The sequence below is a fragment of the Chaetodon trifascialis genome, chromosome 8, assembly GCF_039877785.1.
Source record: "Chaetodon trifascialis isolate fChaTrf1 chromosome 8, fChaTrf1.hap1, whole genome shotgun sequence".
NCBI classification, from domain to species: domain Eukaryota; kingdom Metazoa; phylum Chordata; class Actinopteri; order Chaetodontiformes; family Chaetodontidae; genus Chaetodon; species Chaetodon trifascialis.
The window spans coordinates 21,126,689-21,143,140 of record NC_092063.1 but is presented as its reverse complement, the minus strand read 5'-3'; the positions used below and the strand labels follow the sequence as shown (position 1 = coordinate 21,143,140).

General features: G+C 42.8%; 1 protein-coding gene across 1 annotated transcript; it reads left to right on the top strand.

Moving 5' to 3' along the window:
- The first annotated feature begins 1,420 nt into the window (after positions 1-1,420).
- tmem240a (transmembrane protein 240a) lies at positions 1,421-15,774 on the top strand. Its single transcript, XM_070969386.1, has 4 exons — positions 1,421-2,244; positions 2,638-2,744; positions 7,426-7,634; positions 15,308-15,774. The coding sequence occupies exons 1-4, from the start codon at positions 2,188-2,190 to the stop codon at positions 15,460-15,462; spliced, it is 528 nt and encodes a 175-aa protein (XP_070825487.1). The 5' UTR covers positions 1,421-2,187; the 3' UTR covers positions 15,463-15,774.
- The last annotated feature ends 678 nt before the right edge of the window (positions 15,775-16,452 follow it).

Genomic DNA, 16,452 nt, shown 5'->3' with positions numbered 1-16,452 from the left:
GTGAGTTTGCAGCAGCACTCACAATTGTGATTGTTCAGGTTTCAAGACCTTTTACTATTAAATGTTTACATTATCCCCATTCTACCCCCTGCAGATTTTAATTAGAGTATGCTGCACTGGTGCCCAGCTTGGCTGTGTTTCCTCACTGGGGGATGTCGAAATGAAGTAACACTAGCAGTGTGCCTGTGGGTGACAACGTCAGATGTTTTGAAGGCGGTTCCAGCAAACGGCACTTACGAAGAATACCATAGCCTGGTTATTGATTGTTTCATCACAGTGTTTCCATTTTAGTAGTTGGTGCCACATGCATGTAATGCATGTTGTTATGTAATGCATGCATATAATGTTATGGTTCCTGCATCACTTCAGAAAATGTATTGCAGTAAAGCAGCTGTAAATGCAGGCTGCTGTACAGTCGCTGTCCATGGTGCTGAAACAGTGCTGTTCAGTGAAGCGGTTACACAGATGAACAGAAACATGTCTCCCTGAACCTGCTGTTAGATTACTTGTGCAGGCTGATTGGTTGAGTTTTTGATACATTTGGGAACTATTGGCCTAGACTTTATCTTGACATCTCTCCTTAGGTCCACATTTTACTGGATACTTTGGTCTGAATAAGTAATGGTTATATGAGGCTGCAGGGATCATAGAAATGTATGCACTGGTTTAAAGTGTAACCTGACACATCCACATTAATTATTGTACTTTTTATAGACTGGCGCAGTCAGGATATATATATCTTTGCTCAGTGAGCTTTTTCTAATAATTGTCACAAGATTATATTTGCACTTTGATGAGAGAAACTTGGACTATTTGCCAATTTTAGATGAAAATGATGTCAGACAATGCCACTTTGGGGGCTCTGACTTGTCACCCCTGTGGCTCGTGAAAGAACCTGTCAGGAATTTATTCCAAAAGCAGGTTTAAAAGTTGTATGATTTTTCTTTTGTAAATCAGGGACTCACTCTGAAGAATAAACATGCAGGATAGTAGGAGCAGAAACGTCAGGGGTGGTGCAGAATGAGAAACTGAAGAGCTGCAACGTCTGGAAGAGAAATAGAAAGCAAGGGCGTTTGTGCGTATGCGTGTGTGTTTGTGTGTGAGTGTGACCAAGTGGCGGAATTGAGGGGTAAAAAGGGGTTAAGCCTCTGGAGGATAAAGGAGGTAAAATCGTCATGAAGACTGCCATTCTTGAAACCGGCTCCAGTGCTTCCGCAGGTACCCACTATAAATAATGAGCCTATAGGCTGATGCCATAAAGGCAGTTTGCAGTTCTTTCCTCTCAGCCCACTATACTCTCTCTCTCTCTCTCTCTCTCTCTCTCTCTCTCTCTCTCTCTCTCTCTCTCCCGCTCTCTCTCTCTCTCTCTCTCTCTCACACACACACACATACACACACACAGGCGCGCGCGCGCGCTTGCACAGGCACGCTCACACGCACAAGTGGTGGGAGTGGATGCTCGTGTAGCTGCTGGGAGCCAGGATGGGATAATCATGCGTGTCTGGCTCCGGGCGTTGATGCAGCTGCGGGATCCGGACTGGACTCGGGGCGCAGGGTGGGTCTAGTTCCCGACTGGAACTAGCTGGACCTCATGTCGATGTTATCAAGCATTCCGAGAACGACGAGGGCGATGGCCGAGAGAGGAGTTGGCGCAGCTCTTTGAAACGTCCAGGCGAGAGAAATCGACCGTTTTCGCCGATGGAGGAGAGAATTCGCCGGTATTAAAGCGCAGCCGGTTTGGGATAACTTGGAAAAGGGGGAGAGAGGATACCGAGACACCCTTTTAGATGATATCGAGGGAGTCCTTCACTTGTTTTCTTCATGGTTTTTTAAAGCTGGATAGAGATAGACACGCACCTGGGAGAACGGATCACTTTTGCATCGGTAATTAGGAGAGGGCTGCCTCCTTGGAGCGAGCGGCAGCCGCATCCGACCGACCGGGGGGGGGATACTTGGATGGAGAGAGGGCGCTGTGAAGGCTGAGAGAGCGGCTTGCCGTGTGTGTGTGTGTGTGTAGGAGGGGACGGAGGGAGACCGGGCAGTTTGAAGGGACGGGGAGCCAGGAGCGGCGCGGCGGCTCCATGAGCGGCTCCTGCCGGGACAGAGCGCCCAGAGCCCAGCCGGAGCGTCTCCACCGCCGCGGGTAGAATCCCGGGCTACAGGACGGCGGCCAGTTTGGAAGTTTTGATGCATATGATCACAACCACCATGATTTTTATGATTCTTGGTGCTTCAGTTGTAATGGTAAGACATCTTCACCTGCCTCAGCTACAGTGAGGTTTCTAATTTACTCACCGAGGCTAATGTTTGATCAGATGAGTACAAATGTGCCATAAATGTAGCCTACCACATTTATACCTCACACAGCAGGCCTATCAATGACATGTGGAAGTAGGTTAGCCTACCTATAATTACCTGCTGTCATAAATAAATAATCTAAGTCCGTTTTGAGGCAAGAGTCCCCCTCTTAGAATCGGGAGGATCTGTTCTGGCTATTTTCTCTCCCTTTCTTAATGACCCTCACTGTTGTTATTTATCTTGATACCATAGCCTAATGAAAAGAATCCCTCGCTGTCTGTAGGAATAGCCTAGCCTATTGCCTGACATGTCCCAGCTGACTTGCATGGTTCTTTGCAGGCGATAGCCTGTTTAATGGACATGAACGCACTACTGGATCGCTTTCACAACTACATCTTACCGCATCTACGAGGGGAGGACCGCGTCTGTCACTGCAACTGTGGAAGGTAAATGCCATCATCCTCGCACAATATTTGGGATAAACATGGTGGTGTGTGTGTTTTTTTAACCCGTCAATTCTTAATTGCTGAAGAGGCCTCGAAGATTTCTGGCGGTGAAGCCCCCGCAGAGCCAACCTGCTATCAGCCAGTCGGTGCTCTTACATAGCGGCGGATGTTTTCATACAGCTTTTTATTCTCATTCGCTCGAACATAAAACCCGATGACACGTTCGGTCGCGATGTGTCTTCTTCTTGTTTTTTCCCCCCTTTACAAAAGGAGCTGCTGCGAGGATTTCGGCTTTGCTGCATATACGAAGGTGTGTGTCGGAGCCATAAATAGGTAATGAACTGTGAGCAATATAAGGCCGTTCAAAAACAATCTGAGCATCAAGTGCGCTGCGCGATGCACGCAGGCCTACACGGTGTCGGCGAGGATCTAAACCTGCTGGGCCAATTATGAACATATGAGTGTTGAAGTGAAGTGGCTATGGCTTGAGAAGTGTTATGGAGCTGAGGGTACTGGCTGGCTCATCAGCCTACCTGCTGTTTGCTGTCACAGTGAGAGCAGGTTTGAAGTGGGGGGGGGCAACAGCAGCAAGACACTCATTAATAAATTAATTCGGATTTAAGCAGCATAATTATGCATTTTCCATTAACAGTAAGCAAGTCATACAGCAGGCTAGAGGCTGTGTGGATGAGCAGAGTCACATGCGGGTCTGTTTTTTTTTTTTTAAATGGTCTGAAGACTACAGGTTCAGAGGGTATGGCAACAGTGTTGCTTTGATCGAGATTTAAAGTCATTTTATCCAGTAGATTCACACCTACTCAGATATTAGATCCTGGTTCACTCATTTCCTGCAGGCAACCTATAGCCACGCAGCCACGGAGACAGATCAGTGTTTCAGGAGGGGAGAAATGTCACCATTCATGTTGCTGCAAGCTGAACAGATGCACATTTAAACAAAACAGCAGTGTATGCTGTGCATGCTGCAGTGAGGGGGTTGATGTACAAGCAGTTCATTAGCAGCATTAAGAGGCCAGTTCCTACTCTGTGTGTTTTTTTAGCCTGTAAATCCAGAAATGGGTCATCATCAGGTGCTATTAGATTATGTTTGTCAAAGAGGGATAATCTCAGTCAAAGTTTTGGACAGACCTCTTGCACACTGACAGATGTGATGCGATATGGACTAATCAAGACGAGAAATGTGTTTGGAGAAAGGATTTGCGATGAGATGATGTATCACTGATATAGAATATTTTGACAATCATGACATACTGGTTGTGAGTGCCAACAGGATTTTTCCGAAATAAAGTCACATCAGCAGCATCAAGCGGTGACTTCTGTTTATGTATGAAAATGATCATCTTTTCTCCAAGTGTTTGTCAATCCATAGGCACTGATAAAACAGTACAATTCCAAACCACTGCTCAGTTAAACTTCAGGCTACTGTACCCACACAGTGTCTTTGACTGACCTGGAAACACCACCTAAATGAGAGTCAGGCATGTGTTTTTTGTTCACACAAACAGGAGAAACAGAGGATATGTGGACAAACGGAGCAGATCTGAGCTTCACTCGCCTGCCCTTCCATCCATGAGGCCTGGAGGTGTCGTGACGCCCACAGCGCTCACCTTATCAGGCTTGAGGACACAGCCAGTGTCATTTTATTTGGCAGCCCCTGTGCTCTGTTTTGGATGTAGTTTTACCTTCTCTGATGCGCCGAAGCCTGGCCTACAATAGCTGCCTCTGTGGCAGAGAAGGAGAGATTGTAGGAAGTGGGACTGTGTGTGCAGCTGGTGCACCCTGCTTATTGGTGTCATGCTGCTATGAGAGAAGCTGTTTTAAGATTATCTTAATGCTCTTATTGTGGCATTTTCACCCCGAAATCTTACAAAAGAATAATATTTATTTTTTATACTAGAAAAGAAGACATACACAATAATTTGGTGGGGGCAGGTGAATAGGACTCACAGTAAATCAGATTAAAGGTACAAAAGCAGCATAAAAAAAAAAACCTTTATTGTATTTACAGACATTTGGGTAAAAGTTTTCTTCAGGGAAGAGAAAGAGACCTGGAGGAAGATTCTGGCTTGTATTTTACGTGTCTCTTTTTTTGAGATAATGTTTTTGTGTTAATGGACCTCAGTGGCTGTATGGCCCAAGTCAGTGAGGTCCAACAGGGGCTTTGATCCCCCACATGGCGCCACTGCTTCTTCAGTAAGATACTTAAGGTGCTAATCTGCAAGATGTGTTTTTTTTCCTCTATAGTCAGTACTAAGTGCTGTGTTTTTTCTGCACTGCACTTCCCAGACATCAACTGTCAATCAAACTGCGTGAGTGGATTTTCTGTTAATGAAGTTGCATCTATGTAGGTGGAGATTCTTTCTTTGTCCTGAGCTACTCATGATGCTGACTTCTTTTTCAATTTACACCAGACAAGTCGGAAAGAGCAGTAAAACTTCCAGTTAAGTTCCAATGCATCGTAGCAATAAAGACCCAACAGACACTGAGTGTTAAGCTTAGCAGCTTTCATTAACTGTTAGGTGTTATATCAGTAGGAGATAGAGATAAGAAAAGCAGACATTTATTCAAATATGCAGAAAACCTGTGGTACAAACTGGGGCATGGAGTTTCAAAGATGTGTGCATTAACCTGGCAGGGAGCAAAGATGCTACCATGTTACCTTACAGGAAATGTAGAATCTCACTTGAGCCTCACTAGAGACTAAAAGTCAGGATTTCTCAGTCTCTGCTGCCTCAGTTCTGACCATTCTGTGTTTAAGTTCGTCTCTTGCACGTCCTTCAAACGTATTGTAGTGCATTAGTAAATTGCCAGAGGACTCTTTGTAAAAAGTCCTAATGGTTTTAAAAAACTGCACCAGTCTAAAAGTGTTATCAGTGTAATTTCTCAAAGTGTGTGAACAGAGGTGTGCGTCTGTACTCACTTCCAGCAGTTAAATCTCTCAGCTCCCACTGTATATCCTTACAGTGTCTGTCAGACAACTCACTGTGTTGTCAGATTGGAAAAAGCCTTCATCCCTTCTCAGGAGGGCAGGTAATACCAGTATAATAAGACTTCATATCAAGTGGATGTATCTGGTTTACAGTGGAGTGGGGTCAGCAGTGGACAATGAGGCAAAGTAAATGTAAGGAACTGGACGATTGTTGATCAGCAGCTGTTGCAGCAGCTGATGTACAGAGCTTTATGTGGTGTCACCATGCCTCAGCCGTAATGCAACAGAGTGATGCAGTCACTGATCTACCTCAAAGATTATCGGCGCAACATTTCAATATTTTTCACCACAGTCCTTTGTGACACCTGGATAGTAGCAATCACACACCCCGTTGATTTGTGGAAAAACAATTAAACTTGGATTCATGTCATTAATACTTGGAACAAATTTAGAAACTTTCTAGTCAGAATGTGTGTGGCTTGAGAATGTTTTCCCAAAATGATGTGAAAAAGATGAAGCCCATTTTGAAAAAATAAATGCTACTTATAACTCAAGAACTATTTGCACACTTCGTTGATTTTAGATGATGTATTTACATCGGGAGGATTTTATTTATCAAGGTTTTTACAGATTTTTACTGTGGATATGGGAGTAAAAGCCTTGCTAAAAACCTTAACAGTAGGCAGTAAAGGAGGTAGCAGAGTGTTGCTTATTCTATAAGTTGGTTGCCTTAAACTTGCCTAAAGTGCAGCCTGGGGACACCCAGGGGTCCTTGAGAGGGCTTCATGGGGAGTGCAGCAAAGTGTGAATTAAAATTTAGATAGAAATCTGAAGACATCAACCAAGTTAGAATGGGTATTCCACATATAGACAGTTGTATACAAAATGAGTATGAAAATGGTATGAATCATATGTGATGACCTCTATCGTCAGATCCCAACCCAGTCAAATACCAATGGTAGATTTTGGGGAAACGTGTTATACAGAGCTCTCCACCACCATCATCAAAACATCAAATGAAGGAAATAATATCTATTCAAAGAATGGTGTTCAGCCCTCCATAGAGCTCCACAGAATATATGCCAAGCAGCACTGAAGCTGTTTTGGAGACCCACGGTCGCCCAGTATTTTACTTTATGTTGGCTTTTCCTTTAATTTGTCACTCATCTATTTGTCTTTGAGATGACTAAGATATGTTCATTTGTGTCTTTCATTACCAAGATTTTTTTTTTTTAATTTGGAACAGTGGAGTGTAACATCCAGGCATACATAAGACAGTAATCAACAATTTCCTTGTACAAATATAAATAAGAGTATTAAAGTATTTCGGTATAATAGTAAGAAAAATAATATACAAATGCACATTAAACGATGTTAAATAGACATTGCTCTAAATATATATTTAACTGTAGTGCAAATTGTATTTCAAAACAAACAGAGATAGTGCCATATGATCCCAGACCTCAAGACGGTACATTATAAACCCTGGAAGCACCCACGTAAACCCTAAACCCACACACACACACAAACGTACACACAAAAACACACACACACACACACACACACACACACACACACACACACACACACACACACACACACACACACACACACACACACACTCACATTTTGTGCCTCGCTGTGAAGGGGGTAGATGCCATATTCACGAGATTATTATATTGGTTTACGTATACTGTATCTAACACTCCCGTCCCCTCTTTGTCCTGGCCCCAGGCATCATGTCCACTACGTAATCCCATATGATGGGGACCATTCCTTGGTGGACTCATCAGAGAACTACTTTGTGAGTGACAGTGTGACCAAGCAGGAGATGGACTTGATGCTGGGGTTGTTGCTGGGCTTCTGCATCAGCTGGCTGCTGCTGTGGCTGGATGGAGTCCTACACTGTGCCGTCAGGGCCTGGAGGGCGAGCCGCTACTACGGTAAGATGGACATTGTTCGCTGGTCTGCTGCAGATACACATTAACACAACTGAAACAAGAGCTCAGCTCATGACAGGAAATAACATGTAACAAAGTATCTATAATTTAAAGCAGGATTTATGGTGGCCAATATTTGCAAAACGCTTGTTTACAGAAATGCTGTAAATACGCTCTATATCTGTCCACCATGAATCTGCATGTGCAAGTGCTTGCCAGGTTAACACAGCAGTTGGTGGAGCTCTGGTTAATGACCTTCCCCCCATTGCTTGGCCCATTTTTGGCTCTTCTCACTGATTTTTTTCTCAGTTTACTGCGACCTCTTGGAAAATCACAGCTAAACCTTCCAACTGTGTGATGACTCAGACGTCGGCTATCAGTTGAGGTAAAATTATTTTTAAATTGCTGTCTTCTTTTTTGGACAGTGGAAATACCTGAAATCTTATTTCACTAATAATCCTCTTGGTTTGTTTTCAGGAAACAGCAGCACTCATATCCTAATGTAACATCACCATCATTATGTGTATTTAAGGTATATTTAACTCATTATTTAGGAGAAAATTCTTTAAAAGTCAACAAAGAAAACAAATCCTAATGAGAACTGTGGTACTATAGACTCTCAAAAAGATAAATGTGATGAAACAGAAGTGGTTGTAAGTATAATTTTGCATGAATTCAGAGTAGAGAATGTGATGTTAAAAGCAGCACTTTTGTAGAGATTGGTCTAAGTGAAAAAACTAATCAAACAAAATGATTGAATTGTGAATTTTTGGTCTCTTCTGCTTGTGATTCTCATTAAATCCCCCACAGATATTAGCTTTAATGTATATTCTTAAATTCATTGTGATGCCATACAGCAGTGTAATCCCTGCACTAAGCTTTAGCAGGTCTTTCAGTATTAGCCTGTTTGCTAAAACGTTGGGTTAGCATTGGACTAAACAGAAAAGTTGATGTCCTTGTGACAGCTGATGTCAAACAAAATCATTTCTCAGTATGTTTGGTTCAATCACTTGTCAGCAATGATTTGAATTAAATATCAAACATTTAACGTCTAATAGACTCATCTCTGCTGACTGTAGCATCTGTGCACCCTTGTATTATGCTAAGTTAAACCTTCAGTGGTCTCACTGGAGATGCTGCAAGAGCAAAATAGCAAAGCAATGCAGTAAAGTGAAATAGAATATTAATAGGAACTGAAATAATGCAGATGATGCAACCCTCAATTAACACTTGAGCTGAGTTAAACCTCAACGGGAGTACGAAAAACAAAGTTCTGCAGGGTACAAGTTAGCTAACGGGCAAAATGACAATTCCCTCAATTTATATTCATAAAAATTGATTCACAGCATTCATTGTTATATAACTTCCTTTTCTGTTGGGTGTAGGCTATTAATGTTTGAAATGTGGAATTTTAGCTGAGCATGAGTGTATGTTAATAACAAAGAATAAACTTTTATATAGTGCTTTAAAAAAAGACTTTACAGAGTAATTTACAGTGTAAAGGCAAAGATATGTATCAAAATATTGAAGTTCTGAATCAATTTTATATACATACATACATACATACATACATACATACACATATACACATATACACACATACACACACACACACACATATATATATATAATTGATTGATTATAATGTATGCCCAGCTGTCGGCGGTCGAACAGTACGCATAACTCTCCCATGATAAAGGACCCTAAAAGAGGCTCTCAACCAGCAATCAAGGCTCACTTGGGGTTAACAAATCACACAACTAAGCTTTAAAATCAATTCTACCATTGACAGGCAGTCTTAAGGGAGATAAGCATTTAGGCAATGTGCTCACTTCTCTTGGACAGTGTGATTAGCCTGGGAGCAGTGTTCTGTATTTACTGTAGTATGTTGATATTTCCCCTGTTAAGACCACAAGTGCGTCACAACAGTGTGTCACAACAGTAAAGCTCCAGGGCAGTAAATAGAAATAAAAACTCTTAGCAATGTGCCTCAGTTAAATGAAATACATTCACACCCCTTGAGCGTCTAATGACAGACCTGAGATTATGGGCTTAATAATATGGGGCCCAGGAGGGATAATTGTTAGGATATCTGACTCTTTCAAATGTTTGGAAATCCTGCTCTTATTATGAGAAACATGACATAACACACAATACATCTATATTACAAACCTTTATTTGACTTGAACAGTTTGTCAGCGATGACATACCCCAAGGAGTGCATACTAATAGACAATAATCAGGGACCCAAGATAGATCCTTGGGGGACTCCACAAATCGACTTCAATAGAAGAAAGATGTTTTATTAGGTATGAAGTAAACCACTCCTGCACCACATCAGTGATGCCAGCAAAGCTTATCAGAAAATTGATTTAAATATGGAGATCCATACTGTCAATGGATGAGCTAAATTCAAACAATTTTTTCAAGCGCAGTGATTTCCCGAAGTCACTACATGGTTGCCTGGCAGCCTCACAGTAACAACAAGACATCAGTCACTGCACATGGAAACTGTTCCAGAATTCCAGGATTTAGGGCCCTTGCTTTGGTCATAAAGATGTACATGAGTGTTAAACAGGCCTTTTTCACAGCAGGCATTTTGACTCAGGTGTTACTAACAACATTAGCAATGGCTCCGATCTATTCAAGCGTCTGTAAGTCATGACAGTGTAGCAGTGCTCTAACACACACCTTGAAACCAGTGCACCTAAATGGAATTCAGCCAACATCAACTGTACTCTTTCCACCTGTGCTTTTCTTACTGTGGCCTATCAACATGTCTTCTGTGAAAAAGGTACCGCCCTGCAGAGCCACACAGGTGTTTCCAACTGGTCTTGTTGATTAGACCTCAGGTTTAGGGTGGGCAGAGCTATGCTAGAGTTTACATGATGTCATCAGACTTCATGAATTAAAAATAATGGCTGTGCTCCATTTGCCTGTGCTACTTACGTAAAAGGGAAGGTTGGGGAAACCTGCTTAAATGGGTTGCAGGCAGCATCTAAGGCAGCAGGTATAATGTTGAATCTCTACCAGAAGATGAAATGAATCTTTTGACAGAGACAGCATAGTACCTTTTCTAATTGAATTCAACCAACACAAGCCAGCTGAAATATGTGTGTATTGTTTACGATGCACATGGTATTCCATTTTCTAGCCACACAAAGCTGTGGATTCAAGTCGGCATGTGACATTTGCAAGCCTGATGGAGATGGAGTAACCTGTATCCTACCAGCACAGACCAGCAATGCGCTGATCAGGTTTTGTAGCACACCCAATGATAAAGATGCATTTGTCCCATCCAACAAAGCTAACAGTAGGGTCAGGAGGATGCCGGTCAAGATCAGTATGTACACGTCAGCACAGGACTGAATCAGACCAAATGATTAAAATCACGCTGAACATGAGTGTGCAGGCCCTTAAACTCAACTAACAATATCACTTTTGCCTCAAGAGTAACTGTATGTCCCAGAAATGTCTGCGTGTCAAGCCAAGTCATTGATAACACTGTGACTGCGCAGTGGTTCAGTAGTTAGCACTGTCACGTCACTTTAAGAGGGTCCTGGTTTGAACCCTGGCCCTGTTACTCTCTGTATGGAGTTACATCTATGCTTTGTGCGTGTTTGCACGGTTTTCCTGTCTTAGTCCGAAGGCAGTTCAGGTGAAATGGAAACTCAATATTGCATCCACAGCAAACAAAAACAAGGGAGCATAAGAATATGAAGAAATTAAGTTACAGCTACTAAACATGATGTGGATTATATTTACACGTTTGCAGAGAGCCATAAAGTGTCTTGGTGTGTAGATGTGTATATTGCCTGAGTGCACAGCTCGTCAGGTCACATTACACTAAAGATAACGTAAATTAAGGGGAACGAGTAGCTTCAAATTTATTGTCTAATGAGAAAACCTGGCCATGCTGTTGTTTGTTTAAAACAAGTATTGATTTTGTGTGATAACCAATACAATACATGTACAAATATACATAAACAAGTTACCAAGAACCAAATACTGCGAATACAGTATTTGAGAACCAAATACTGCGAAATGACTTCACTCCCACCATCTGCTGTGCTGTAGTGAAAGCTACATTCCAACAGACCATGTGTTTAAATCCAAATGAGTGCGATAGTTGCTCCTTAATTTCCTGTCTCCTGTCAGTGCGCTCCCTGAAAGATCTGTTTCATGTCTCTTACCATCTCCTCCCGACACATGAAGGATGCATGTTACCTTAGCAAAAGAAAAGGAATGTGGCAGATGTAGTGTGACAGAACATGTGGTGTACAGTTCACCAGCGTTGTTAGTGTGTTTGTGCAGATACTGTATGAGCAAAGAAGAATAAAAGGCTTTCAGTGATGCTAAAGCTAAGCAGCTATTAGACACACGTGTGAAATCATGACATGGCAGCATGAAATCTCTCATAGTCTGGCGTTCTGCTGAAGAGACATCAACCACTGACTGCACTGGCGAGATGCTCACCGATGAGCCAAGCATTAGCATCCTGGATTACAGTGTTGTAGTTTCTCAAAGTTGTGGCGGTTTCATGGGCATTTCCACCCAGCTAGGCTCAAACTCTACAGGGAAACACAGACAACGGGGTTTTTTTTCATTCATTTGGCACCAATTAGCAACATTGAGAGAAACTTAATATCGCTACAAAGCTTTTAAAAACAGGATTGGGGGGAAAGATCCTCAGTTTTAAGGATAATGCTAAAGTAGGTGATATATGACCTGGATACTTTGGCCGCCATGGAAAAGCTCCTCAGGCAGGGTGGGATAGTAACCAGCAACAACCAAAAGACAAAATCCAACCAAAAGTGTATTAATATTAGTTTTTAGGATAGAAAAGATCATGCTGTACTTGAATATTTTGGTGTTGTAGGAGCTGCTGTAATAAACAATAACAATACTAAGGGGCTTGAACTGCACCAGTATTGCTTTGCTCAGGGGTGTGGAAGGTTGTGCAGCAGAGGGTGAGGACGCTGTTTTCACCAGTGCATACAGTGTAAAATACATCACCATAATAAAAAAAAAAAAATAATATTAATATAATAATATTATATAGTGGGAGTTATAGGTGTCTTCTTTTGTACTGGGAGGGAATGCCCCTCGCTTCTGCGGGTGTCGACTGTGACGTTGATGCTAGGTCAGACTCGTTTAGCCTCCCTGAGATGAGGAGTGAAGGTGAGGCTGACAGAGCGGGGAAAGGTGTGTGTGTGTGTGTGTGTGTGTGTGTGTGTGTGTGTGTGTGTGTGTGTGTGTTATGGATGCAGGATGGAGATGCTGTCACATCCCCACCCCCACTTACACACACACACACACACACACACACACACACACACACACACACACACACACACACACACACACAGACACACACACTCTCCTCCAGAGCTATAAATAGAATGAGAGAGAGCAGCTGGAATGGCAAGTGAGAAACACACACACACACACACACACACACACACACACACACACACACACACACACACACACACACGCACACACACACACACACACACACACACAGTGCATTGAGATGCACATTGATTCCCATTGCTCCCCCCTCTTCTAATTCTATCTCTAGCTCCTCCTTCTCCCCTTCCTCTTCACTTATTGAATCTACTCCTGGCCATTTCCTTTACAATGCTTCCTGCTGCAACTACTTTTTTCTGGTATTGCTGATGTGCTGCAAATATCTGATACGGGAGTCTTTTTTGAAAGAGAAAGACAAAAATTGTCTTATAAATGGAGAATGTGATGACCCGGCGTTCAGCATTAACAAGCCTCCCACTACCTTCCACCAAAATAGCATAACAATTGTGCCTTCACTTCCCCTTTTCTGCCTTGCATTATCATGTCTGCAGACTCCATCCCCATGTCCATCTCCATCCTTTTATTCAAATGAGAGAAACCTGTCTTCGTTGCCCCTTTTCTTTTGGATACCCTTCAGAGCAGTCCTTGTGGACAGCATACCCATTCACAGCTATAAATAACTCACTCTCTCTCCCTCCATCCAACACCTCACCCGCCTCCTCCCCAACTCCACCCCCACTACCACCTCCACCCCTCCTCTCGCTCATCCTCTAGAAGGGCCATTTGCTACTGGGTTTGCTGTCTGGGGCTCTCCCCTCCTTCCCTCTCTGCTGTCTCTGTGGACCTCGCTCCGCCTCGCCGGCTCCAGTTTATAACCTGACAAGCACGAATGTCTGCTCTGCCATTCCCCTCTTCACGTTCTACACCTCACATACATGAAACCCCACTTTTTTTTCCAGACGGTCAGCGATTTCACGGCAGGTCGACCTTTGCATTAGAACGCCTGTGTAATCTTTATGTGCACCATGGTGGCTGCTAATTGGTCAAAGACAGAAAGACACATTGACACCGCAAAAGAAAAGGGGGTCATTCTTAATGTTATCTGGAAAAGCTTTCTGACCGTAGAGAAACAAAGCTAGGACACATGTCACATGTGCAACAGCCCAAACACAAATGTGAAAAATCAAGGGCAATGCCAGGGTGCACTTGAAGAGATTGATGCCATTGACCATTCTCATCCAATTTTTCAGTGTTCCAATCTTTTAGCTCAGCTCTGTCACTCTGCCCTCACCGTAAAAAGCTCCCCCTACTTCCCAGAATTAAATGTAGTTACAGCTATGAGGAAGATGGTGACTTAAAGACATATTAAACACCAGCTTTTCCAGTCTGTTTGGAGCTCATAACTCACTCTTGTGCTGCACACTACAGAGATACAAAAACCTTACTGCACATGATTTTGGGCCATTTTTTGGTTGAACTGGCCCAGCTTTGAAAATACTAAATGTCGGATGGAAGATATGATTTTTAAAGTTGACTGTTTTATGGTTTCAATTAAAATTTCACATAAATTTTTGACATTGTCTTTAAAATAATATTCTTGTCAGTAGAAATGCAGAATTTAGAACATCACCTCTCCACTGAAACTGAGCATGACAATGAAAGAAAAGGAATCATAGTCATCAGAGGTGGACAAAATGACAAGCCAATACCAGTGGCCCTGAATCCATACATACATTATTCACAGAGAGAATGAGTGTTGACATTAACATTGAAAAGGACAGTTTAAAGCTCAGAGATCAGCTCTCTATGTTGCTGCTTGTTATGTGTTGTCTGCCTCTAACTGGATTTAGAGCCAGAAAACCAGGCTAAGACGGATTTCACACCATTGTGCGCCTTGATCTCATGAGTGTCGTCTCTTCTAGCCGTGCCGTCTTTCGAAGTCTGCATTCATTTGTCTTTGCGCATGTCTGCACAACTACAAAAGCAACACAATGTAGGCTCACTCCAATGAAAACCATTTTTACCCTTTTTGATGTGTCCATGGGATGTTTTCAATTTGCTGCAAGACAAAATCCCAACAAAATAAGCTGTCAACACCATGACTGAACAGTTCTGCTTTGGACTGTAGTTTTAGGAGTATATTTTTCTCTTCAGGCTCATAATATTGCATTAGAGCAAATTCAAGGGAACAATGTCCAAACAGGCGACCAGTTCTTCAAATACATGATCCATCCATCATGCATCCATCCAGGTGGATACAGACCAGCAAACAGTATTAAAGGAAAGGCCAGTATACGCTGTTGGCCACACACTAATCCCAGTCTCCTCTGACTGACATGTTGCCTCTTGGCTTCTTCCTCCAGATACCCCGTCCTGGTCATGGCTGCCCCAGTTCTGCAACCTTCGAGACCTCCGTCGCCGAGCCCAGCTCAGACAGCTGGAAGACTCCAGCGGCAACATGGTCCACATCAAGCAGAAGCTCTACCACAATGGCCACCCTAGTCCCCGCCACCTCTGACTCAAAAAAAAAAAAAGCAAACAAACAAACAAAAAAACTAGACCCCTTCCCCTAAACCCCTCATCCCCCTTCCCAAACTGCCTCTTGGCCAACTGTTGCCTCAGAGACCCTGGAAAACTGCCCTCCCACTATTCATAACATGGCCCCCTTAAACCCCCACGACAGGACTTTCTTTTGACTAAACCCGCCCCCTGTCAGCACTAAAAAGATCCCAAAATGGAACAAGATGACTATTTGTTGCCACTGAAATCTTGTCTTATGTCCATGTCCACCATTGTGGGAGAAGAAAGAGAAAAAAAAGAAAAAAAAGAAGCATTTTTAAGGGTGTTTTTTCTGTATAGAGACATTTTCTGTGTTCATTGTTAAACTTGGCATGCTCTTTTAGAACAGGGTAAGATGTGGGCAGTGTATGGAACGGGGCGGCAAAACGGGTGTCAGGATATTTTTTTTCTGTATTGGGTGGGGAGGGGTGAATGAGACTGATGGGTGGGTGGGTTTTTGTGATGTTAGATTGCTGCTTCTGTAAATAGTTATAAATATGGGCAAGTGGGATTTAACAGTCTTTAAAAGGGGGTGCGTGGGGGGATTTTTGTGTGAGTCGTTTATCAATAGAAATGTAATGATGGACTGTGTGCGGAAAGATTCTAAGAATGGAACAGAGAGACGAGTCTGTTTGAAAACTGGATGTGAAACCATGTGATTTCTGCTAAAAACAGATTAATTAGCTTTGTTACTTAGTGAATTAACTGAATGTATTAATTTTTCCTGTAAATATGTGAGGGGGAGGGGAACGTGTGCGGTTGCGGTCTGGGTTCTCTTTGCTATATTATCATTCTTTAGTAGACACGGAAGGAGAAATAAATGCCAGCCAAGATGAGTCAGTTCAATACGCAAACACACACACACACACACACACACACACACACACACACACACACACACACACACACACCCCTCCATCTTCCCCACACTGTGCTCAACAGCACAGTT

What these genes read in the sequence shown, in the direction of transcription:
- tmem240a (XM_070969386.1), top strand. Translation starts at nt 2,188, where the DNA reads ATGCATATGATCACAACCACCATGATTTTTATGATTCTTGGTGCTTCA. An exon ending in TTGGTGCTTCAGTTGTAATG is followed by an intron (nt 2,245 to 2,637) that starts GTAAGACATCTT and finishes GGTTCTTTGCAG; the next exon opens with GCGATAGCCTGTTTAATGGA. An exon ending in GAGGGCGAGCCGCTACTACG is followed by an intron (nt 7,635 to 15,307) that starts GTAAGATGGACA and finishes TTCTTCCTCCAG; the next exon opens with ATACCCCGTCCTGGTCATGG.